The sequence below is a fragment of the Mauremys mutica genome, chromosome 11 (genome assembly GCF_020497125.1).
Source record: "Mauremys mutica isolate MM-2020 ecotype Southern chromosome 11, ASM2049712v1, whole genome shotgun sequence".
In the NCBI taxonomy this organism is placed as follows: domain Eukaryota; kingdom Metazoa; phylum Chordata; order Testudines; family Geoemydidae; genus Mauremys; species Mauremys mutica.
This window is the reverse complement of record NC_059082.1, coordinates 34,139,498-34,165,869: the sequence shown is the minus strand read 5'-3', so window position 1 is coordinate 34,165,869 and position 26,372 is coordinate 34,139,498. Positions and strand designations below refer to the sequence as shown.

The 26,372-nt window shown below is 43.5% G+C and overlaps 1 protein-coding gene across 2 annotated transcripts in view; it reads left to right on the top strand.

Annotated features, from left to right (window-relative positions):
- Positions 1 to 26,372, top strand: part of DAPK2 (death associated protein kinase 2) — a 96,771-nt gene that overhangs the window by 63,407 nt on the left and 6,992 nt on the right. The window contains exons 4-10 of one of the 2 annotated variants that reach the window (XM_044980891.1): positions 2,559 to 2,697; positions 7,424 to 7,553; positions 8,779 to 8,827; positions 9,459 to 9,485; positions 12,728 to 12,880; positions 15,077 to 15,122; positions 26,279 to 26,368. In XM_044980891.1, the coding sequence (XP_044836826.1) occupies positions 2,559 to 2,697; positions 7,424 to 7,553; positions 8,779 to 8,827; positions 9,459 to 9,485; positions 12,728 to 12,880; positions 15,077 to 15,122; positions 26,279 to 26,368 (634 nt within the window). Of the gene's footprint in view, positions 1 to 2,558; positions 2,698 to 7,423; positions 7,554 to 8,778; positions 8,828 to 9,458; positions 9,486 to 12,727; positions 12,881 to 15,076; positions 15,123 to 16,218; positions 18,187 to 26,278; positions 26,369 to 26,372 lie in introns of those variants that run through there. The other variant, XM_044980890.1, reaches the window with a different exon arrangement.

Genomic DNA, 26,372 nt, shown 5'->3' with positions numbered 1-26,372 from the left:
TGCAAAACGGCATTGCCTGTGCGCGGTTTGTCTCTGTTCAAGGAAATGAGACCTGTGTACACTTGGTAAACAAACAAATTGCTCCAAGAAAATATCTGACATTGCTTTCTCCTCCCACCATCTATGCACATTCCAAGTACCTCTGAACTGATCTATGAGGCTCTAAAATCTGATACCACTTGCCAACATTCCCTTGCTCCTTAAATGTTCAATGTAGAAGGAAAACTGTCTGTTATAGAACCTACCTGGCATGGTGTCAGTGCTTAGGATGTCTTTGTTAAACGTCACCTAAAATGAAGACGGAAGATCAAATGAGAAAAGACTGTATGGTGAGGAGATTGAGACTAGTAGGAAGGAGGAGCAAATGCAGCTCTTGAAACAATAGTTGTATCAGACTCCTGGGTCATGTGAAGTTAAGTTTTGTTTGCCAGCTATTTATTCATAAAAGCAAAAGTATTGAGCGACTCCTTCCCAAATCAATATGCGCCATGTCCTTCCTCCTACTGCCTATAATTATGACTATGAGGAAGCTCTGAACTACAACTGATAATCATCCTTGCTCAGCGTCAGTTAACACTTGTAAGTCATTGGCAGGGCCATCCCTAGGAGGGTGCAGGGCCTGGGACATTAGAAACTCAGCGCCTATCTGCAGGGTGGTGCTCCCCCCCCAGCTCTGCCCAGGCCACACCCCCACTCCACTCCTTCCCCCAAGGCCCCATCCCGGCCCTGCCTTTTCACGTCCTGCCCCCGCCCCGCCTCTTCCTGCCCAGTCCCACCCCTTCCCCCGAGCATGCTGCGCCCTTGCTTCTCACCCCGAGCGCCTCCTGATGCCACGAAACATCTGATCCGCAGCAGGTGGTAAGTGCTGGGAGGGAAGGGGAGGTGCTGATTGGAGGGGCCTGCTGGCGGGTAGGAGGCACTGGGGGGAGGAGGAGGTCCTGGTAGAGGAGGCTCCTCCTCGCCCTCCCTGCTTGCTGCCGCTCGCCTCCCCGCTCACCCTCTCACCCCACTGCCCTGCCTGCCTCACCTCCCCATCCACAGGGCTCCCCAAAGCACAGGGCCCAGGGCGGTCACCCTGATTCGCTGTACCCAAGGGATGGCTCTGGTCATTGGCTGTGGAAGAGCTGAGTACACTTCATTGCCCACAGCAACCGCACAAGCTAAGAAATGAGCTCACGCCCAGTTCTCTGTTGTGTATTTTAACAGTGCTTTCATAGAATTCTTGTTTGCATTTGACTTTCTGAGGCAGCTTTTGTAGCTGTGCCCAGAAGTTCATTCACTCATTTGGAAGAGGGCAGAATGGGAGTCATAGTCACCTCACAAAAACTACTGCACAGGAACCTGAACTCAGACAAGTGATTGCATGTGACCCTGCTGCTAAACAAATCAGCAATAGGCATGAACAGCTATAAAAATCATATTGCAATCAAGCTACTTCTGTGCTGCTGCTCCAGGACTATTTAGCTTCAAGCATCTGAAGCCTCCAGCCCTTAGTTCTTTTAGTGATATGTTGTCTGATCAGTGACGCCAGTGGCTTATTTTCCATAGTAACTGCTGGATCCTGAAATCTTTGCTCGGTGCTGAGTCCTCAGTAGGAATCCTTGAGTGAGTAACGACAGGATCAGACGGGCCCAAAGGCACTCGGTATTTGTACTACAAATGATAAGCTGAAAGAGGAAGATAGTAGCATAAATATCAGCCCTGTAAAATATTAGCACTAGAGATGTTGGCTAAGTCATTATCTTGATCTTCTGCCATGTTGCAATATAGAAAACAGTCTCGAGGCTTATAATATAAGAAAACAAAAATGGCCGCAGAATTCTTGTCTGGGGTAAGTATTTTTTTACTATTGGTCTGAAAGGTCATGATAGTAACTAGATTATTATTTTCACATTTCCTTGTTTAGGGGAAATGGCTTAAGGTACCTTCCAGGCTTAGTTAATTTGTTTATTTAAAATCTGGCACAAAATAAAAGTTTCTTTGTCAGTTACATATCAGACAAGCATTCTCATAAGAGCACTAATAGGTCCTTTATCCATGTCCTGGGAAAGGAAGCAGATTCTGTTGGCAGATCTCATTGCGTCATACCACTGATGGTGAAAGATAAGGAAAACGTTTTTCATCAGGACAACAATATTACAGTTTGTTCTATTTCCTCCATCCCTATTAAAGTGGACAGTAAAAAAGTAACTTGTTAACAGGGCTGTAGTGTATGTATGTACATATATGTGTTTATAGATTAATAATGCTGTGCATTTTATAGGACTCTTTAAGTGAGACTCAAAGTGCTTTACAAATGTTAATGAATTAAGCCTCTCAACACCTAGTTTACAGTAGGGGAAGCTGGAGCATAAAGAAGTTGTGATGTGTTCAGTATCCCGGATGAAGTCTGTGGCAGAACTGGGACTAGAACCCAGATTTCCTGACTCACACTTCAGAGGGGGTTTGTTCTGAGTGGGTGACATTTTGTTTGTTTGCCATTTTAATTACACATCTATTGATGTGTGTGTGCCTGACCCTGCTGTAGCTAACCCAAGGCTTCCCTGTATGTCTTGCAGAGTGTCTGGAGGAGAACTTTTTGACTTCCTGGCACAGAAAGAGTCTCTGAGTGAGGAGGAAGCAACCAGATTCATTAAGGAGATTTTAGAGGGTGTTAACTACCTCCATGCCAAGAAAATTGCTCATTTTGATTTAAAGGTAAACGTTGATCTAGTTAAAAGAAATAATTATAGCATATATTCTATAATGCAGCATATGTGATACATTTAAATGCGATGGTATATAAAATACGTTTTGATAATAGAGAAGGTGGAAGAGTAGAATGCTTAGCTTTTTGGACTGAGGCCAGCTGTGCTGGATGGACATGACAGCACTCAGTGGTAAGCAGAAATGGTATTTCGCAAGATTTTAGAATCATACAATCCTAGGACTGAAAGGGACCTTAAGAGGTCATGTAGTCCAGTCCCCTGCACTCATGGCAGGACTAAGAATTATCTAGATGATCCCTGACAGGTGTTTGTCTAACCTGCTCTTAAAAGTCTCCAATGATGGAGATTCTACAACCTCCCTGGGCAATTTATTCCCGTGCTTAACTATCCTAATTGTTAGGAAGTTTTTCCTAATGTCCAGCCTTGTATTTCTTTTAATGATGAGAATGAGAAATCAATGAAACCTTCATCTTGTGCAGGTCAGATATTTTAATTAACGCTACTATTATTTACTGTTTCTATAATAGCACCCACTATGTGGTGGATGCTTTTACAAACATATAGGAAGATGTACAGTACCTGCCCCAGAGAGCTCACAAACTAGTCACCATCATGAGTCCTTTTCTAAGTAATTTTCCTTTGAAATCGCTAACTCCATCAGAGCAAATTAGTCTAAGTGTACTTTTAAACATTAATAACAGTCAATATAGCATTTGTCTTGTAAATATTAGACTCTAATTCATATTCCCACTTCTGGCAAGCATTTTCTATGTAGAGACCCACTCAGTCTGGGTTGAAGTTATAGTATGTGTGTTGTGAGTGCTACATGCTGCTTCCGGTCCTGTCCAGTTCATTTCTTTACCAAACATAGCACAGACTAAAACAGTGATTGTGTTTAGAATTCTATGAGGAACATTATTCTGAAACTACAGAGTTCAAAAAGCTTCGGCAATGTATGTTTGACCAGGAAACAAGAGGTAGATTAGTTCAGTGGCTCTCAGCCTTTCCAGACTACTGTACCCCTTTCAGGAGTCTGATTTGTCTTGCATACCCCCAAGCTTCACCTCACTTAAAAACTACTTGCTTACAAAATGAGACATAAAAATACAGAAGTGTCACAGCACACTAGTACTGAAAAATTGTTTACTTACTGATTTTTATCATATAATTATAAAATAAATCAATTGGAATATAAATATTGTACTTACATTTCAGCACAAAGTATATAGATCAGTATAAACAAGTCATGGTCTGTATGAAATTTTAGTTTGTACTGACTTCGCTAGGGCTTTTTATATAGCTTGTTGTAAAACTAGGCAAATACCTAGAAGAGTTGATGTACCCCCTGGAAGACCTCTGGGTACCCTCAGGTGTACACATACCTCCGGTTGAGAATCCCTGGTTTAGTTGGCTTTGTCATTCCAGCACCAAGTATCAGTTGGTTCAGAATATGGCTGCTGACCTGCTTAGTCATCCAGGTCACTGAGAGCACATCACCCCAATGTTCCCCATGTACTATCAGGTGAATTTATAGTTTCAGTCCTTATCTTCAAAGCCTTTCATGGAACTGACCCAAACTTCCTGAGAAACTCTGTCTCTGTCCATGACTGTGATCTGCCTAGACAATGATGTGCCTCTTGAACTAGGATTCTGTCACCCACAAGGATGAAACTCAAGGCTGGGAGACCGAGCATTCTCAGCAGCAGGCCTGCAGCTATGGAACTCGCTTCACAAACGTTGCCATTTTCAGGGTTATGTACAAAACATGGCTCCGTCCCTCCTCAGAGCAAGGTGGAAGGTAGAGGAAAGACAGAGTTTGAGGAGATATGAGGAACTTTAAAAAGGGTGGGGGGGGGCACCTAGAGTAGATCACATGCTGTTTGTCATTATTTTGAATCTAGAATTGTGTGATGCCTAGTTACTGCAGTGATGAGTATTACATGGACAGATATATGCTCAAGTTCTTCTCTTAAATATATATTCTTCTTGTTGCAATTGCATATATCCAAAACAATTCAATACACTTCATCAAACTTCTGTCCATATGTTTGTTTGTTAATGTGTGAGTGTGTTGAGGTTACCCTGAAGCCATATAGCCCATGAACAAAGGTTTACAGTGTGCATTTGAAAAATATGCTAACATTCAGTGATGGAATATAATTATGTCAACATGAATGAAACTTTTCCCAGGGTGAGTTCTGGCTACTGAAATCCACATGTCCCATGTCAATAAAGTTCAGTGGTCAATAATGATGTTGGAAAAAGAGCAAAAAGAAAAGTGCATGTGGGGCTGAACAGACACCATTTCATAAATGCAATAAATAAATCACTGACAAGCCATTTAAAGCAGGATTCAAGATATCACTCATCTGGCTTTTATAGGACTATTTTTAGAGCTTCTGCAGCGTTTAGCCAGGCATGTATTTTTAAGCAATAATCCAACTAGGGAAATGGAGATCCATAATTATCTTGTCACTCTTATCAATCTTGCCATTTAAAAAAAAAGTGGCTGGGGAACATATAATGGGAACTAATTTGGAAAGGTGTTTTTTGTTTGTTTGGTGGTGGTTGTTGTTTTTTGGGGGGGGGGGGTGTTTAGTTGCCTTGCCAAGATTTGACTGTGGAAGTGTCTGCAAAAACAAAGGCTGCTGAAGCCAAACAAACAAACAAACAAACAAAACTCAGAACACAATGCCACTGAACAGCTGGAGATGGACAATACACCAAAGGAGGGAGGGGGATATAAAAGAGGGAAATCACATTTAAAATATTTTATAGCCATTATAACAACTGAAAATTCCTTTCTTCCAAGTGGCCCATAAACCCTAGGACTCCCCACAGAGATTCTGGGGGGAAAGGAAGCTTAACTATATAACCATTTATTGCTAATTCCTTACAAGCACTGATGATATGCTTGGCACTGTACAAAGACCCACAATAAAACTAGACCCTGCTGGGTGCAATATCAATAATAATTGCACTGTCATGCCTCTGCTAATGTTCTGCTGAAATCAGTGGAGTAGCAGGACATACTGGAGGATGTTTTGCAGCAGTAAAGAGGATTAGATGGTGGGTGGGGAATGTGACATAATGAAAACGTTAATTATACTGTGAACAAGGCAGACATGTACATGTATCCAGTATGTGACTAGAGTGAAGTGTTTTATTCCTATGATATTAGCCAGGCAACCACTTTTCCTATTGCTCCCCCTTTCCTGCTGGTCTGTTCTCATGACCTACTTCCAGCTGGTATAGTCCGCACCTTGTCACTTGCTGAAATCCAGATGCAGGCCTGAGAACACCAGGGATCAGCTCTCTCTGGTGTAAATTGGCACAGCACCATTAATTGCAGCAGAACTGTACCTGTTTACATCAGGTGAGAATCTGCACCAAGATGCAGAGACGATGAATAGAGATGACTGTTGAATAACTTCTTGTTTCATACTGTGCTACCTCTAGCACAAGTCTGTTCTAAATGGGCCTGCATCACATGTCAGCAGCATACACTGCTGGCAGCTGTATGCACTGAATCTTCAGAAGAAAACCAGCATAGTTAGCCTGGAGCTAAAATCATCTTAGTCCAATGGCTGTGAAAATAAATTATTCATGTAGCCTGTCTGCAAGTGTAATGCAGAATGAGAGTGTGTGTTAGCAGTAGCTCCTTGCACACGAGAATTAGTTCTGAAATGGTCAGGCAGCTGCCAGCAGGGAATCAAACTCTCTGACTGTTGCTTCCAGGCTATAATTAAAAAATGAAAATTTAATAGCATTGGAGCTTTTCGTCAGAGCTGAATTGTGCTAGCCATGCTGCTCTAAAAACTATAAAATAAAGGAGGAATGACTGGGACTAAGAAAGTTAGTGGGGGCAAATAATGAGTAGATACTGCACAGAGTAGGGAGTCGAACCTGCTGCTTAGGGACTGCTAACGGTTCCCATTTTCACAATTCTATTGGGTGTGGCCTGGTGCTTTTGGTTGCATAACAGTCAGAAATCCTCCATGTGTTCTTAGAATAGCTTGTCACTAGATGTGGGCCAGAATCTCCAATCCCAGCCCCTTCCAATTTCAGGGCCATTCAGATCCTCATCCCAGGATCTGAACCTACCCCACTGTTGTGGAAGGGACCAAGCCATGGTAAGCTCACCCTCTGTGTTGTACCACCACACTCAGCATGTCAGTCTCATAACATATCTCGTAACGCATCTAGTTGAGCCATGCAATTATTTACAGTTATGTGAATAACTCTGGTGTCTCATCATTTCCCTGGAAACCAGGTATATTTTATCTTCATCCTGCCATAACAGCTATAATTAACAAAATAAACACAGGCAGGCAGAGAGAGAAAGCAACTGGTGAAGAGAACAAGGAAGGTTCTGACTTATTAGGAACCAGGACACGCTGCAGCTTTTGTGAGAGAAAAGAATAAAGGCAATAAGTGAAGTGAATTATTGCTTTTGAGCAGGAGGCTTCAGACACTGAGGAGCGTTAATTTTGCTGCTGTCAAGTTCTGATTTGACAATGTCACATTACATAAATACGTTCAGTTTATCAAAACAATGAAGTCTGCATCACCAGGAGTAGGTTTGTGGTTTTAACCTGTTCTGCAGTATTGCAAACATGTACAAGTATGAAAAGGTGACTCGAGGGATACTGCTTGGGCTGCTCTGTTAGCTTCCTAACAAATACTATAACTAATCTCTGTTTCATTATTTTTAGCCTGAAAACATTATGCTTCTAGACAAGAATATTCCCATTCCACACATAAAAGTCATTGACTTTGGCCTCGCTCATAAAATAGAAGATGGAGTTGAATTTAAGAATATTTTTGGGACACCAGAGTTTGTAGGTGAGTGTTCAAGCAGTTCCTTTGTGTTGCAGCTTTTCACTGGAGAAGCCAGCAACACCTTCGTGAATTCAGGGAGAAGCCAGTAACACCTCCACCTTTTCAGTCCCCTAAAATTGCCACCCCATTTGGGTGCACAGCATCTAGAGGGCTTGCTTGAACCTTCTCGGAGGAGCAGCCGAGTCGTGCTTTCTGTAAACTGTAGCTGTTGAGCTGAAGAGATCCGGGTGCTGTCAAATTCGTGAGCTAGAGAAATAAATTCAGGGTTGAAATTTAGGAACCCCCTAGTACTAATCCCAGCTCTGCTACTTACTCTCCCTGTGGCAAGTCAGAGCCACTCTGCATCTGTAAAATGGAGTAATATAGGTCTCTGTTGATGTTACTGCTTTCTAAGTATAACTCCCTCCTATTGAACCTGTTTTGGATTATAGCTCCTTTCCTTTCATTACTTCAGGCCGACTGTCATGTTGTGACTTCCTGATCACGTTTCTGACCTTGAGGTTTGCTTGTATTATCTCTTGGTCCTTACTGGTTTTTACACCTGCCAATCAGAGATCTATTCAGTTTAATTTACTTCCTCTTCCGGATAATAAATGAAGCTGTTAAATAAACACTGATCCCGGCTGCCCTGTTAGAGACACCTCTTCACTCCTCGATACTTTGCCATTTATCGCTTCCTTTGTTCAGTCCTCCACATGGATATTTTTCATCCAGAAGGTGTTTCTTCTACAGAAGCTACAGTAACAGCTGACAACAATAGTACTGAATGGTGTGTTGGCTGGAAAGAAACCTTGGGCAAATTGCACTAGAGCAGTCCCTGACTGGCCAATTACTAAGACTGGGCATGAATGGGATCCGTTCATTGCCATTCTGAAATCATTTGGGAGAAAATGCTTAGATCCATCCACTTAGGGATGCTGTTACATGAAATAATTTGTTGTTGGAGGTATAATTAGTACTGTAGGTGGATTGTAATATCTTTCTGTCCTTTATTCTTTGATCCCTTTTCATTCTCCATTGACTCTAAATTAGCTCTCCATTTGGGAGCTTAAATTCCTACAGTCACTCGCACACACCGTTTTAGAACTTCAAACAGAAATTACCTCATATAACTACTGGGCTGCTTTTTACCAAGGACTAATGTAATTCTTGACCTACGCATACAATTCATGTTGCTAAAATTAATTACTCAATCTGTTGCTGATGTTTGAATAAATGCTTCTTACAGCTCCAGAAATAGTGAACTACGAACCACTTGGGCTAGCTGCAGATATGTGGTAAGTTCTCAGCATTAACTTTTCTTCCAAGGGGCTGTACTGCTAGTTTCTTAAGGGTGCTCTGTGTAAAATCCATTCTCTACATATCAGACAATGCTGACATACAGTAAGGAGCTGTTCTTTCACTCCTTCAATTTTTACCTGCTGTTTATAGTAAACTTCTACTCATACTAATAAAAAAAATTAATTATATAAAGCAGGAGTTAACAATTTGCCACTAGCTGCCACCGTTTGGAGAGAGCCTCTTGAAAGGCACCATTGTGCCTTGTGATAGCTTTGTTTATAAAAGTGCTGTGAATAGAGCACACTTTGATACCGAGCTGTCCTGTCCAAAATGGTCATAGTGGCTAAAACGTCCTTGCAGATATTCCTCCATGCTTCTGACATGTACCATAGCTAATTAGCCACTGTGAACCCATCATGACTTAAGACACCCATATAAAGAAACCCCAGATATCATGTCATTTGAGTCTGTATCCAAAATTCATATTCCTTTTTATGAAGCACTGACTTTTACATAGGTTTTGTCTGACTGCTAATATCATGGTTCATCTGCCAGTCTAGCAGCTATAATTGACTGATGTCACACACATGTATTAAACCTACAATTAGTTGCAATTTTGTTTTCTAGGAGCATAGGAGTCATCACCTACATACTGTAAGTACAGAATTCGATCCACTTGTATGGAACAACTGTAAAAGTTGTAGCAAGCTAGTGAAAAGTAGCTCTTCTCATCAGTCCCTTAAGGAAGGAGCTGCACAGCAGGAATGGGACAAGGAATTGATGGACAAGTGATATCCAGAGGCCTTTTAAATAAAGAAAGCAAAGAAAATTAAGTAAAACTAAAAGAGAGGCGATAGGACCAATGACCAGCAAATGCCTCAACGAAGCTCCTGTGCCTCTTATGTTTTTGGGGGTGGGATTTTCAAAAGTGGTTCCCAAGTGTTGACTGAACTCTGCTGCCATTGATGTAAAACACCCACCAGCTTCAGTGGGAACAGAGTTAGGCCAACACTGAGCACTTTTGAAAATCCCACTTAAATCTCAGCCTCTCTAGCCCTGGGGTTCTCCTGGGTGGGCTCAATGGGCTACGTGCTGCAGACGTTACTCAGAGCTCCCATTGGCCTCGTTGGGAATTTTGCTTTAGCAAGCTTTGCAGCATCAGGCCCAACAAAGCTAGAGAGGCTTAAAAGAGGAATCTCTTTCTGGTGGGCAAAGCAAGTGGAGCAGAATTAAACACACTCACAGGCCATGCTGAAGGCTTTTGGATTGTTCCCTGAGCTTAGACCCCACCCACTATAAAAGGGCTGTAAGCTGACACCATAGTCGGGATGCTACGAAGTCCTTTATGCCCTGGGGTACATGGATACACTCCGAGACACATTAGGTAGCCCACCAGCATCTAAAGAGCAATTCTAAAATTGTCCAGATCCTTGATCTTCATTTGCACTCTTCATGTCATCAGCGAATACATCTGAACCTGATAGGATATCAAAGTCTTCATAAATTGCTATTTACATCTGTTCATAGATGGATGGGAAGGGAGACTGGATGTTGAGAAGAACCAAGCTAGAATGCTTACCCTGTGATTACAGTAATGCACAGATAGCCAGGTGTTCTGAGAGGCCTTCGCCTTCCTCTGAAGTGTTGCATACACAGGCCTTTGCTGGAGGCAGGATAATACAGGGAATGGAGCAGTGCTCTGTTCCAATAGGGCAGTTCTTTTCTATTTATATACCTTGCACTGTAAAGAGATAGAAGCATTGATTTTGCTTTTGCATTGCTCCAGCTGGTTGAAATGACCTAGAAACCTTCTGCAACAACTTTGTATTTAGAGGTGGGCTTGCCCCATGAATTCCAGGTCCAAATTTCCCCAAAGTTGGAGGTTGTTCAAAACAGGAGTTTTGTCTGATCCACCTCTACTTATATCTAAAATCTCCATTGGGGAAAAAAAAAGAGAGAGAAATGCAAACAATGTGTCCCTGTAGATTTCCACTAATCCTGGCTCTGTTGTATCGCAATGTATTTGGGGTGTGTCACGGATCCACTAGATTAGTGCTATGCCCCCAGCTTTGGAACAATCTCTAGGACAGTGGTTCTCACCCTATTTACCATTGTGGGCCACATCCAATACTGGCTGTGGTCCTGAGGATGTCACATGGCCGCCCCTGTTTGCTGATTGGGCCACAAGTTGAGAATCACTGCTCTAGGAGGAACCCCTTCAGTGTGCCAGACCTGCTAGGGGTCTCACTCTTCCTCCAGAGTAAGTCAGCTGGCTTCTCCACCTCCTTAGACTGGACTTCTGGGCCTGCAGCACTCCTGCTTCATACTGTGAGCTCTGTTCAGTGAGTCCAACCGAGATGGATTCCTGGTAGAGACTTGTACATTCTCCAGGGATCGATACACGTCTGCTAGCCTCTTCAGTGACATTCAAACAGTGTTGTCAAAACAGTAGGGTTTATTAGTCAACTGGAACATTGCATAGGAAGTCCTTAGGTTAACATAGAGAACGGAAGGTTAAAGCAAAACCATTCTGGTCAGCCCAGAGCCCCCAGCCAAGCTCTAGTGAACTCCATTTTTCAAGCTGTGTGTGTGTCTCAGTCCGACTTCTTTGGTCAGTTACCAGGTGAGAACCCTGACTCCTTCCAGCAGCCAACTCTTACCGCCCCCCCCCACCTTATACCTCCACAGTTAAGTTCCTTTTAAGGTGCACAGCCATGGAGCTGCCTATTAAGTCCAGTTAGGCAAAAGATCCTTGGTCACTGTGACAGTGTTGGACGATAAAGGCCTATTGTGAGCAGAATCACTTAAACAAGCAATTTCACTCCTCTTAGATCTGAAGGGTTTGATGCAGTTCTGTTTTGAGCCCACTGCATCCTGAACTTCCACTACCAAATTCCAAACAGGGAAGGCAAGAATAGTAGTAGTTATTTTAATGGGATCAGTTTCCTTAGTATGAAGAACACTTAGATTTCCAGCAAGAGTTATTTATACTAACTCTCTTGACTCAGCATTCATGGTATTTAAAAAAAGGAACTCTAATAGAAGTGCTTTAACCCCAGGTTTTTGTGGGACTGAGGTAAATATGAGTCTAAGATGAAAGATGTCAATTGCATTTGAGAGATGCCAGGCAGGATCACAGCCCTTTCCATCTAAAAGATTGCTGAATGGTGTTTTATGAGGATGGTGACTGCATTGTATCCTTGCACTTTTAAGCATGGAGCTGAGCTCTGACAGAATTAGCTCTTTATGTTCAATTTTATTGCACTGTAAGTCCCCTGGCTTGTCCTGGGAACTAGTTTTAATCAATGCCATGTCCCCTTCCCATCCTGCAGAAATCAGAGCAAGGCCACAAAAATCTGAGCAATTAATTTTCTCTATTTATGTGGACCTCTTGGGCCCAACTCTAGGTGCATAGATTCTTGCCAGTGAACTGCAGGCAGAAAAACAGCACGGGGCAGAAGTTTTTCCCAAAAGCCTACAGAGAGGCCACTGAACAGGGCTTCTTTGATGGGAACTATGGGGGGACATTCCCTGACATAGCCTGTGGGTATTTGTGCATGTACCCCCTGATACATTCATAGCAACTGGACCTCTCCTCCAGTGCGGATTATTCTTACCCTGGGCGGCAATAACCTGAGTGTGTCTCAGGAATGGGGGTGTCCATGAATAGGGTCTTTGCTGTCACACATGGAAACACATTAATGCTGCTTTTGTGAGTCTGTTTTGTAGCCATATATATGGTGACCAAGATTTGGGCCTTTTATTTCCAAATCTTCTTGGCTGCCCTGAAAGAGAGACCCATATTCCAATATTGTCATTTCACAATCTTGGAATCACGTCAAAGTAACTTTATTTTTCCCCAATCAAAACATGATCCTCCTGTCTGGCCTATTCAGGCTCAGCGGCGCATCCCCTTTCCTTGGAGAAACAAAGCAGGAAACTCTCGCCAACATCACAGCAGTGAATTACGAATTTGATGAGGAATTCTTCAGTCACACCAGTGATCTGGCAAAAGACTTTATCCAGAAACTCCTGGTGAAAGACACGCGGTAAGTGAATGTACAGAAATGGCTGGCTGCCTTTCATGCCACCCAGGCAAAAATGAGCACGCTGAGCAGTTCAGAGGTTTCATTGCAGAGTAGGTCGCTATCCCAGAGTGAGTCATTAAGTACAGGTGTATTGCTGTGTCCCTTGTAAATGTCTGTATACAGAGGCCCTAAAAATATGCCCTGTGCCAAAATTCACCAAATGTGGCAGAATTTGGCATGCATTTTCTTTCACCAGTAGGGTTGGATTGGTTTGGTTTTTTTGTGAAGTGCAAATTACTGGAGTTTATTGGGTTTTAGAAGCTGTTCTTGTGTCTGGTAATTCATAAATATTTGTTATTGCCTCTAATGACATCTCACAAGCCATGTGCCCTTGGTGGGTGAGTATGTCTGTGTGTGAGAGAGTTGATTTTTATATTCAGTGTTTCAAAAACAGCTGCTTTGCATGGACAAATTCAGACTGGAATTTTTTAACAATGAGTAATTAACCATTGGAACAATAAAAGGGGCCTGGTGGATTCTCCATCACTGACAATTTTTAAATCAAGGGTGAATGTTTTTCTAAGAGATCTGCTCTAGGAATTATTTTGGGGAAGTTCTATCGGCCCATGCTACACAGGAGGTCAGACTAGATGATCACAATGGTTCCGTCTGGCCTGGGAATCTATTAATCACGTGCTAAAGCCTGCAGATTGGCTTGCAGAGATTGTCAGGAAACCAGCTCCTATGTGTTCACTTGGAGGCTTGTGTTCATCAGTCTCAAACCTCCAGAGGAACACCCTATCTGTTCACACCTATAAGCCACCATTTTCCCTTCGCTGTCTTCATGGAGTCCATCGTTTGAGGCAGGATGGCTCTTATCCCAGGTCTGTAGTGGATGTTGGTAATTGCTCCCACACCCCAAGCCATAAGGAACCTTCTAGGAAGTGAGATGCACTTATCCCTTACCCGTTATTGCTGCAAACTCCTTGCTCTTCAGTTGTCTTAGTGTCAAATTTGCTCCATTAACCCTTGTGCATCAGCTAGGTGCACCTGGCACTTCTCTAGCAGCTATATGGGGCTTTTCCCCTACCTCATGGTGATTAGGGAACAACAGAGATTCTTTAGCTACTGCAATAGGGATTATAGGAGAGGGATCTCTGCTCCTGAAGTTTTTAATGAGCTGGATGCAGCAGGACTAGCTTGCCACACTTCCTGCACTATGTTGGGGTGGGCGGAGAGAGTAAAGGGCATCCTTGTGGGTTATGTGCTGCTGAGCCCTCTGAAGAGTCTATTTGTACTAGTGGGAGTGGTCATCGGATGTCCCCTGAAAACAGAGTGGGGGGCCACTTGCAGAAAGGTGTGGGAAGGCAGGTCCCTAGGGTGCCCTCTAAAGACATCTGGGGGGGAAGGTAGATAGTGGGGGTTGTTGGGAGAAGGCTGCCAGCTAGAGTATCTGTCCAAACACATCAGTAAACATTTCTACGGACCTCAGACCCCAGGATATGTTGGAGTCTGATGTGAATGTTTTGCACAGGTTTAGCAAGTGCCTTTCAAGTCGGGCATATCAGGCATGTTGAAATCTGTGCTGTAACCAGCTACAAAGACAATACCATGTTTATGCCCATCCTGCCTGAAGGTGATAGTGTACTGTTCACAGTGCTGCTAGGGTGTAGGAGAAAGTTAGATTTTCTGATTAGTATTGAAGCATCCCGCCCAGGAATACTGCTGTCAGGAAGCAAGAGCTCCAGGGGTGACTTGATAGCTCGTGCATTAAAGACGTTTTTTATTACATTAATCTTATATCAATTGATATAGAGAAAAAGTCAGACCAAGTGTGTGCAGGAAGAATTCACTCATTAGGCATGTTAGACTAGTAAGACAGAACATATCATGAAACATTAGCAGCGTTTCACCTCTTGTTAACAGAACAATGAGAGAGGGAGAGATTTTCATTGAGTGTAAATGAAAATTAAGTAGAGCTCTGCTGGGGGTAGCACTGTATTAACACTGAAGACAGAAACCTAACTGTTATGAACCCTGCTGCCCTACAGAGTAAAGTAGCCAATGAAAGTTGTACCTCACTGTAAGTAATCCTGGCACTACTGGTGATAGTGTTATAGGTACAAGGTACCATATTAAAATGTTGGTTCATAAACACCCTGAGAAAAGTGTATGGTAAGCAGCTTGGCTCTCATTTAAGTGTGTGTTTCATTGCAGGAAACGGCTCACAATTCAAGAAGCTCTCACTCATCCTTGGATAACGGTAAGGCCAAAGATAGTGACGGAATACGGGTAGTGCTTTTATAACAGGTGGACATTTGCTTTGGGATAAACTAGTACAGAATTTGTATGGGAATTTATATTTCCACGCTAAAGCTATGTGCCTAAATGGCAAGAGAATTCATCATGGTTATGGCTTTCAGAAATCAGTTTGAACCAGACAGTGAATCTTAACCTCTCTATGTCTCACTTTCACCCATGAGCAAAGCAGGGAGAATACTCCCCTTCTTCACAGGTAAGTTATGAGAAATAACTCTACTAACACTCTGAGATCCTTGGATTCACGACAAACTGTAGTAAAAACCTGTTCAATTCCTTCCAAAATCTTGGATTTCTGCAAGCCTTAATCATGACTTCTGTTATTACAATAAAGCCAAAGTAGGGGTGACTGGAATATAAATAAATGGGCATACAGTATTCTGTATTAGAACACCATTTGTGTTGTTTTCATCTCTAATCACTGTTTGCATGGACACAAACCATACGTCTGGTGTAGTGCTTTCGGGTGTTGAGAGCTGACCATACCAAATGTGAAAACAAATCAGCTCCTTCAAAATGTCATTGGTGTAGTGAGCTAGTAGCGGTCTGGATTTGCTTGGTATTTGGATTTGTGTGTGTGTGTGTGTTGTTTTGTTCTAAGCAAAGCTTGCCTCTGTAGATAAATCTCTTAGTGAAAATACATTTAGTAATCTCAGCATGGCAAATACAGATGTTTAAACACTGGATTGTTCTAATTTTGTTACGTATTGTACAAAACATTGAGTGGAGTGTTTTCAGGATTATTTTTTCCCCACAAATGTTGATGGTTTTGAGAATTTAACTGCACAAACTGTAGCATGCAAATAGTTCACAACCCTTTCATTTATTTACATTTGTCCCATGGGAATGAATGCTCAGTGCTTGTCACATCACCCCTTTTATTTTAATCAAATGCATGAAGGAGAATGACTGGAAACAACGCTTCTCCCCAGCATTGTGGAAATGCAGTTTGCATCCCTTGTCTGCTGTGTAGAGTTAAATTTGTGCAATATCTTGCAATCTTGATAATCAATCTATAATACTGGTTCTTCTGTCTGAAGACTCACCAGTTGATAGAAGAAACAAAAGTCCAAGAAAACAAGAAGGCTGAGAACAGTCAGCTGAAGACAAAACGTCTGAAAGAGTACACCATCAAGTGCCATTCAAGTATGCCACCAAATAACACCTACGTCAACTTTGAGCGCTTTGCCCGGGTGGTAGAAGACATTTCTCTGATGGAACGTGGTTTCAGCACTCTGACTATGTCCCACGACTCCCTGCAGGAGGACATCGATGCTCTGGTTTCGATATATAATGAAAAAGAAGCTTGGTACAAAGAAGAAAATGAAAATGTGAGACACAAGCTTTCACAGCTGAAGTATGAGCACCGTAAAATTGAATCCCTGAAGAAACATCTGCAGGATGACATCAAGACTGTAGGTTCTAGTCTTGCAAGTGTCACTGGGAAATACATTGATCTAAAGTCTCAGTATGAATCTCTGAGTCAGGAACTTTCTGAGGAACTCAGGTGGATCCAGGATTTAATGAGTAGTTTTCAGCTGGATAATGGAAATGATGCATGTGTGAATGGAAACTTTGGCTCTGTTTTCAACAAAGATACTAATGAATCACTAATGGAGCTGTTAAATAGATCTTGCTGTGAAGAATTCCTTGCAGGCTTGAATCTTGATGTTGCAGAATCAAGTCAGTAATGGTTAATAGGCAACAATCTGCATTAGAATCCCTATCTTGCTGTCTGTCTGTCTCAATGTGCAACAGTAAGAAATCATCTCAGTTTGTAACTTCAGAACAAAACCATCACCTATGCATTAAAATAGAAATATGGAAATGTTGCACAAACTATTGACCAAAAGCCTACACTCTGCAGTGGTTTTTGTGCTGATGTTGTGACCCAGTGCAGTTCCTGAACCCTTAGAATTAGAAATCACTTTGTTTTAGGGCATGTGTAACCCTGCAGTTATTCTGCACTAACATTATAATAATATGTAAACATACAGGTCCTGAAAATTATTAGGTAATTCACTTGAAATGAAATAGTATTTCACTCCTTATTTACCAGATTACATATTCTTTGAAGTCTATAAAATCGCCTGGTAGCATTCTTGTTTGGATGAGGGAAATAGTCTTGCAGACTTGCTGGGGATAATTCTGCACAGCAGATAATTAAAAACACTTATGAAGGTTATTGCAGCCCTTTAAAATGGAGCAAACAATGCAGTGATTTATCATTTCACACCATGAAAATAACAGCTAATGAAGGAAAGTTAAGGTTATTTGATAGGCTAATTATTCAGGCTACAGTCTCTCTTTCACTATCAGATGTTAGAACAGAGGTCCTCAAACTGTGGGGCACACACCCCCAGGGGGGTGCAGAGGAATGTCTGGAGGGGGCACAGCTGGGGGGCAGGGAAGGCTCCGTCACCACCCCCAGTTGTGGGCCCCAGCCTTGGCCCCCTTAACCCTGTCGGCGTGCCCTCCCGCCCTTCCCAGCCGGAGCCCTGCTCCCAGACCCAGCTGGGGGAGGAGGGGGGCACAGACAGGGATGGGAGATGGCACGAAGTACAAAGTTTGGGGACCAGTGTTAGATACTTTTTAGTCCTTTAATGTGAAGTTCTTGCAATAAAAACAGCCATGTTTTGTTTCATGTACCAGAAATATTTTATTTGAAAGACAGAATGATAAATCTGTAATGGAATGACTGGAGAACTGTGTATGTATATTTTGCTGTGCAAATATTATATTATATTATGGATGATGATCCATCAGGCAGTGTCAATAGACCTTTGACTTTTATTCCATAATAAGAAAGGTCTGTCAAAGGAAACAATTCATTGACTCAGTGTGGTGGAACTTGAGACTGGTGTTTTTGTTCCAAAGGTCATTTTAGAAACTTATGAAAAAGGAAAAAAAGTCAGTGTTTAAACTGAATAATGCACCGTTTTCCTGTGTTTCAAAAGAAAGGTTATTTGCTTAGGCTGTATTTATGTGCACAAATGTAACCATTTCACGTTTTGGACACAATAAATAGTCTCTTATTCACGATGCTGTAGTCTCTGATGGGGAAGTCTGTGACTGAAATGGGGTGTTTAAACATCTACTTAATGAAGTAATTATAGGGCCAGATTCTCTAGCTGGTTAATGGCTCCTTTCTGAGGCTGAGATACTGCAAAGGGGCTGTAATCCAGTGGCAAATGCCCTGCAGAGAAAATGAATTCCCTGCTGGGGCATCTGTACCACAGTTGTCTCTCTCCCACACTCACTCACTCACTCACTCCTCCTTTCCCTCTGTTACCCGCCCCCTTGGCATGAGGAGTGTGTCATGGGCCACGAGGGAGTGTGGTGGATCTGTGTTTCACATGGCAGTCCTTGACTGGCATAGTGTCCTTCAAAGGAGCCGTTACCAGTGGTGCAACCTGGAGCTGCCTGGAAGCAGCTCTAACTTGCTTCGAAGCCAGGGTTGGCCCAGAGACTCAAAGAGTGGGAACTTGATCGTGCCATAGCAGGGCTCCAATGCAGGAATCAAACCTGTTTTTAATGACCTGACATAAAGACTGCAGATTGTCAGAGAATATCTGCATGGCCTGTTCTGTGATGCATCTAGTGGAAGTCTCTGGGGGCCAGGCCCTTAGATTTGTACAGGGCCAGCTATTGCAACGGGACTGATGTTGATTGGGCCTTTGTGCACTACCACAGTACAAACAACATGCTCAAGCAAGGAATCCCTCCTCCCTGGGCTCTCAAGCTCTGGCACGGCCATACCATGTCTCTCAGTGTTGCTTCTAGCATCCCTTTGGAAATGGATGCAGTTGCTTTCCCTAAAAGGGTAAAAGTGAGAGTCACTCTGTACAGCTTCAGACAAACTCTCCAGCCCTAGTGGCCGAAATCCCCCTTTTCAGATAATTATGCTCTGAACAAAGAGGAGGACAAAGGGAGAGATGATATGTTAGACTTTTCTCTTTGTCCGCCCCGCCCTCCCCCAGAAAGCCCACTCCTCTGTTCTGGAAAAGCTAATGATTTAAATGTAATGGGCTGCTGTTCATAAGATTATAGGAATAATCCTGTTTATTATTTTTATCTACAAAGCAACAATGTATTCTCATTCAGTTCACAGAGCATGATGAATCAGAAAGTGCCATGTTCTCACAGTGACTTTGGGAGACTAGTGAAAAACCATGCTTATGTATCTATTTATGTTTTACGCCTGTCTGTAGCACAATAGCTGTGTCTGGTGTTGGGCAGAGAATAGACATGCATCCCATCCTGAGACACTTACATTCTACATTAGACAGGATGGAAGTAGAATTTTCAGAGGTTTCTAAGTGACTTAGGGGCATAAGTGACATTGTCTTTCAATGAGATTGAGGCTGCTAAGTACCAAAGGCCCAGATCCTCAAAGATATTTAGGTGCCTAACTCCCACTGAACTCAATGAGAGTAAGGTGCCTAAATATCTTTGAAAAAGAGACTCAGGCTCAAAAGTCACTTAGGTGATTAAATGAAAATGTTACCAAGGACCTAATAAATCTTATATCTCACTTGTAATTTTCAAGGGAACCTGAGGGAGGGAGGTGCTCAACTGTCATTGAGTGCCAGGCTCCTTTGAGAGTCCCAGCCTAGAGCTCTGCCCAGTGCTGCCTGGTATGTTGAAGAGGCAGGGCCGGCTCCAGGGTTTTTGCCGCCCCAAGCGGCAAAAAAAAAAAAGTCGCGATCGGCGGCTGCTCCACCGCGCCACTTTCTTCTTCAGCGGCAATTCGGCGGCAGGTCCTTCCCTCCGAGAGGGACCAAGGGACCCGCCGCTGAATTGCCGCCGAAGAGCCCAGAATGCCGCCCCTTCCCCTTGGCCGCCCCAAACACCTGCTTGCTGAGCTGGTGCCTGGAGCCGGCCCTGTGAAGAGGACACTGTCCAGAGGGACTAGACAACGTTTTCAGAATTGAGGTTCTCTTCCCCTCATTTTGAAAAATAATAAAATAGAGTAAGATTCGAATCTGGAGAAAAGACCCTCAATGTACAGAATTTGTCTGCCCCATCCTTGGCCCCATATTTCTGTCCATTTGGATTATCTCTGCGTATGGATATACTGGCGCAGAGCAGAAGGGACATTAGAGCAGGGGCTGGGGCTAGTATCATTATGACCCACTCCTCAAGGCCTGTGCTTTTTTCATGAGTTGAAGGAGGTCCCTGCTGTACCTGAGAAAGGATCATGTCCAGCTGAGAATGACAAGATCACGACTATGCAAGGTACTTAGCAATATGGGGCAACTGATTATTAACAGTCTGGAGTATCATAAAACTAATTATTTGAGTGGAGCTTCAGGGGCTCTGCCATTGAACAAGCATTTAAATGTTTTTTGACGATTGTACAACTGACATTTAACAGTGACATTTTGTAGGTCTAACCTGATTTCTCACCAGTCTTTTGGACTTAGCGCATTTGTGGGATGCTGCCTAGCCCCTTATAGTGTGGGGAACTGACATCTCATGCTTCAATATCCAGGGTCAATTGTGCACAGATGTTGTCTATCTTTAACGGAGATGGAGGGAAGGCTGATAATTTCAGCTCCTTTCTCTCAGAGGTATTGACATACTTTGCCACTGGAGATGAAATCTCAGCCTCTGTATTCATTTATACAGGTTTCAAAGCTGAGGACAGCTTCGGAGAATGATGGGAAGCAGAAGCAGTGCAAATGGTTCAGGTGTTTGCCATTAGGCTTTAAACATTTCTCTGTGCAACAGTGAAAACTGTCCTGGATTTCCCACAAAAAGTGTTCTTAGAATTGACATTTTCACATCCTGCTCTATAGAAAAAGTACGCATTTAACTTGCGGTCCTATTTATATCACCTCCCTGCCCTCTGCTGGCCCAGAAGGGCTAGGATCAGGTATTGGCCAAGACTGAAGGACGGGTCGGGTCGTGGTCTGCTATACTATGGTAAATCCTCTGGCGTTTTTACATTGATGACCTGATTTTTCAGAAGTGCTGAGCGCTAAAAGGTTCCATGTGAAAGGAATTTGTGAAACCTCAACCACTCTGATGATCAAGCCATGACTATCTAACAGCATATCTCCAAGGTGTCACATACTTTTTCTCTATTGCATAAAAATGTTTGTTAAAAATCTTAGCGCCAAAGCTGAACAACTTGCACTTAGATGCTGCTGACTCTGAAGTTGCCCTTGGGCTGACAAGTATCTCAGAATACATGTGCATAAAGCTTTAAAACTCTGAATCCCTCATTGACGCTGTTGTCCTAGGGCACCTCCTAGCTCTCTCTCCCTTTCTTATCAAGATTCTGTAAAATACATCAGCAGACAGGCTACAGCCAAATTGCAGAACTACTGACAAGAAAAGATGATGTGGTGTACCCTGTTATAGGTGTATTGTTTAGAACAGTGTTGTCTGTTTAACAGCATAATAGCTTGTGTGAAAGCAAATGTGTCTGCTCAACAATATTACCAGTTTCCTGACCAGATGTTTAAATCTTTGAGGGTGCACTTTCCATCCTGCTCTGGTGCTTCTATTTCCTTGCTTGTTTAATTTTAGTCCAATTAAATCTAAGCATTTCTGGATCTCCCACCACCATAACAGCTACTTACAACGTAAGTTCCCTGAGCCCCATTTACTGATGTAGTATGTGTACCGTAACTGGTACTGAATGTCAGCTGACGTTCTCTCATTTTATTATCAGGAGTTTGGGAAAAGTTCCCATTCGATACTTCATGACAGGCCCCATACAAATGAAACTTATGTATTCGGTTACTTTTCCTGTTCAGTTCTGAATCGAACCTGTTGATCTCACAACCTAAATGAGCACCTCCTGCAATCCATCTCACTGTAACTGTCCAGCTCTTGTAATGTAAATCACTTCCAGTTGACAGCTATCTTTGTTGTAACTTTGTTCTTGTGTCCTGTTTCATTGCTCAGCAAACCCCTCATAGTTGTCGCCTATTCAGGTCTTTGCGGTTGCTTCAGTACTCTGCTGACCTACTTCCTGGGTCAGCGGAGAAGCAGCACTGTTGGTGCATTACCATCTGATGTCTGAGTAGCAGAGGACATGTAGATCTCTGAAGTTTCTCTGTATTTCTTGTTCATATGTTATACATTCTCCAGTTTCAAAACTGGATTTGTAAGGCCCTCAAAAAGTTACTGTGTTGATTGGTAGCACAAACCAGCACTGTCAAGGTGGGGTTATCAAATCCTTCTGGTAAATAGTAAACTCAGTAAACTTACACACAAAAAGACATGCTAGGGGTGGGGAAAGAGGTCTAAAATTAGGGAAAGGTCCACTCTGAACTTTGAACTTTCTAAAGGGCCCAACATGGAAACCCTAAATATTAACACATCCAAAGCTGGAGATCTAGGATCTAGATCTGAACTTTGTTACTAAGGGTATGTCTACACTACGGGATTATTCCGATTTTACAGAAACCGTTTTTTTAAAACAGATTGTATAAAGTCGAGTGCACGCGGCCACACTAAGCACATTAATTCGGCGGTGTGCGTCCATGTATCGAGGCTAGTGTCGATTTCCAGAGCATTGCACTGTGGGTAGTTATCCTGTAGCTATCCCATAGTTCCCGCAGTCTCCCCTGCCCATTGGAATTCTGGGTTGAGATCCCAGTGCATGATGGTGCAAAAACAGTGTAGCGGGTGATTCTGGGTATGTCGTCACTCAATCCTTCCTCCGTGAAAGCAACGGCAGACAATCATTTCGCACCCTTTTTCCCCTGGATTGCCCTGGCAGACGCCATAGCATGGCAACCCTGGAGCCTGTTTTGCCTTTTGTCACTGTCACCGTATGTGTACTGGATGCTGCTGACAGAGGCGGTACTGCAGTGCTACACAGCAGCATTCATTTGACTTTGCAAGGTAGCAGAGACAGTTACCAGCCCTATTGCACCGTCTGCCATTGTAAATTGGCGATGAGATGATGGTTATCAGTCATTTTGCACCGTTTGCATTTGGAAATTGGCGATGACGGTTATCAATCCTTTTGTACCGTCTGCTCGCTGAGGTCGGCCGGGGGCGCATGGACAAAAATGGGAATGACTCCCCGGGTCATTCCCTTCTTTATGTTTTGTCTAAAAATAGTCCTGCCTAGAATATGAGGCAAGTGTAGTAGAGAACCATAGAGCACAGCCGCTCCGTGTCAGAGCCCCAGAGATCCCGCAGAAATGATGAGCTGCATGCCATTCTAGGGAGTACCCCCGCAACAACCCTACCCGTTGCTTCCCTCCTCCCCCAACCCTCCTGGGCTACTGTGGCAGTGTCCCCCCATTTGTGTGATGAAGTAATAAGAAATGCAGGAATAAGAAACACTGACTTTTTAGCGAGCTAAAATGAGGGAGGGGCAGCCTCCAGCTGCTATGATAGTCCAGGCAGGACATTAAAGGGTGGGGGGGAGAGGAGTGCAGCCTCCCGCTGCTGTGATAGTCCAGGCAGTACAGAATCTTTTCTTTAGACATGAAAGTGGGGGGGCTGATGGAGCTCAGCCTCCAGTTGCTATGATGAGGACGGTTACCAGCCGTTCTGTACCATCTGCCGGGAATGACCAAGAGTCCTTACCGAGGCCAGCCAGGAGCACTCACGGGATGATGAGAACGGTTTTCCACCATTTTGTACCGTCTGCCATCAGGAAAGGAAGGGGAGGGGATGCTGCTGTTCAGCACCACAGCACTGCGTCTACCAGCAGCATGCAGTAGACATACGGTGACATTGAAAAAAGGCAAGAAATTATTTTTCCCCTTTTCTTTCATGGCGGGGAGAGGGGGTAAATTGACGAGATATACCCTGAACCACCCCGGACAATGTTTTTGACCCTTCAGGCATTGGGAGCTCAGCCAGGAATTCAAATGCTTTTCGGAGACTGCGGGGACTGTGGGATAGCTGGAGTCCTCAGTACCCCGTCCCTCCCTCCATGAGCATCCATTTGATTCTTTGGCTTTCCATTACGCTTGTCACGCAGCACTGTGCTGAGTCCCTGCTGTGGCCTCTGTCTATCATAGCCTGGAAATTTTTTCAAATGCTTTGTCATTTCGTCTTCCGTAACGGAGCTCTGATAGAACAGATTTGTCTCCCCATACCGCGATCAGACCCAGTATCTCCCGTACGGTCCATGCTGGAGCTCATTTTGGATTTGGGACTGCATCGCCACCCGTGCTGATCAGAGCTGCACGCTGGGCAAACAGGAAATGAAATTCAAAAGTTCGCAGGGCTTTTCCTGTCAACCAGGCCAGTGCATCTGAGTTCAGATTGCGTTCCAGAGCGGTCACAATGGTGCACTGTGGGATACCGCCCGGAGCCAATACCGTCGAATTGCGGCCACACTAACCCTAATCCGACATGGCAATACCGATTTCAGCGCTACTCCCCTCGTCGGGGAAGAGTACAGAAATCAGTTTAAAGAGCCCTTTATATCGATATAAAGGGCTTCGTTGTGTGGACGGGTGCAGGGTTAATTCGGTTTAATGCTGCTAAATTCGGTTTAAACGCATAGTGTAGACCAGGCCTAAGGCTCATCTCTAGAAAAAGCTGTGCACTTTAGAACAGAGAATCCGGTTTAATGATCACATCTTAAAATGTCTGTAACATTTTATGTTCCCCTTAAGCAGAGATTCTTTCTCCTTTCACCTCTTTCATCACATAAGCCCATGTGCAACTCCTTGCATCTGATTCCTCTTGCATGCACCCAGAATCCACTTGCTTTTGCACCACTAGGATCAGTACAATGTGAAGCATCTTTATGGGGGACCTCACTGCAAGTAATTGTACAAACTAGTTTCAGCAGAACACCTGAGAGAGGGAATGGGAGCAGATAAGAGTTGGTTGAACTCCTTTGGGGTCATGGCCCATGGGTTAAGACCCTCTGAAATAGTGTAATGAAAAAGTTTCGTGGTAGTTTAAAAACAAATTATTTGGCTTTCTGGGGGCTTACTCAGCTTCTCTGTTGTTAGTATTTCATTGGTACACTGTGACTGATATGGTTCCCTGATTTCCAAAGTACTAGTAATGATATCAGCATCTTTTCCCACCCTTCTGACATTGTACATAGGGAAGGATCTGACATGGCTGATTAGCAGCTGGGATATTGACGGGCCCTATGGAACCTCTGAAAGGTGTATTATTTTTTAAAGGGAACACTATCAGGTTTTTAATTCGTATATTTCTTTTTTTAAAAAGCAGCTTTTCTTAGTAATGTCTCCATTAAACACTTCATATCATTGATCATCAGTCTAATTTGCCCTTCACCATCTGTGCTGTTTACTTTTAGCATCCCACGCAGTTTGGACAATGAAAAAAGTACACTCGTCTGTTTTCCCTTTACTCTGGAGGAACTAATAGTGACTCTAGCATTAAGGCTGAGCTGAGATTTTTCCTTTGATGGGACCTTAAACCCTCTGAGGAGTTGAAACAGCGGCTTGGCTTTAAAAAGCTAAACTGATACAGAATGCGCGTCAGAGACAGGACACTGGAGTAGATGGACCACAGGTCTGAGCTGGTATGACAATTCCTAGCTCCCTATGACAGATGTTCAAGTTAATACTACTTGGTCTGTCAGCACCATGGATTGTGAGGGTTCCTTATGCGTTTAACTATGGCAGCTGAATGGAATTAATTTTAAATGCTCATTCCTTCCAAAGGGGTCAGAGGTAGAGCCGAGCTTCCTCTTTCCCTCCCTAAAGGGCCTTGACTAAGGAACCTCACAGGGTTCTGTTCTGTCATCATTCCTAAGCGACACTTGTCAGATCCCTGCGGAAGGCTGTGGAGCTACAGGCTAAAATGTCATCAGTATGCTGACAACAGCTCTCCATCTCCTTCTCAACTGCCCCGATGGAGCCCTTTCCATGCTCTCCCAGTGCCTTTCAGAGAAAGGGACTTGGATGAAAGCCAGCGGGCTCAGGCTCAATCCAGATAAGACAGAAGTGCTACAGGTCAGCAGAGGGAAGTACTCTGAAGAATTAGCACAGTCAAGAACTTCTCCCTCAGCTGAGCTCCTCTCTCTGGTTTTTAACTCAGTTCAGTGTGTAACTGACACAAGCAGAGTCATGTTTACTTTCTGTCCCTAGGGCAAGCTAAGCAATAAACTTGTCCTCTCTTGTCTTCCAGCCAATGGACAAGCGTCAGGCCCTGGTGAGACGAGAATCTGTCATTAACTTGGAAAACTTCAAAAGGCAATATGCCAGGAGGCGATGGAAGGTAC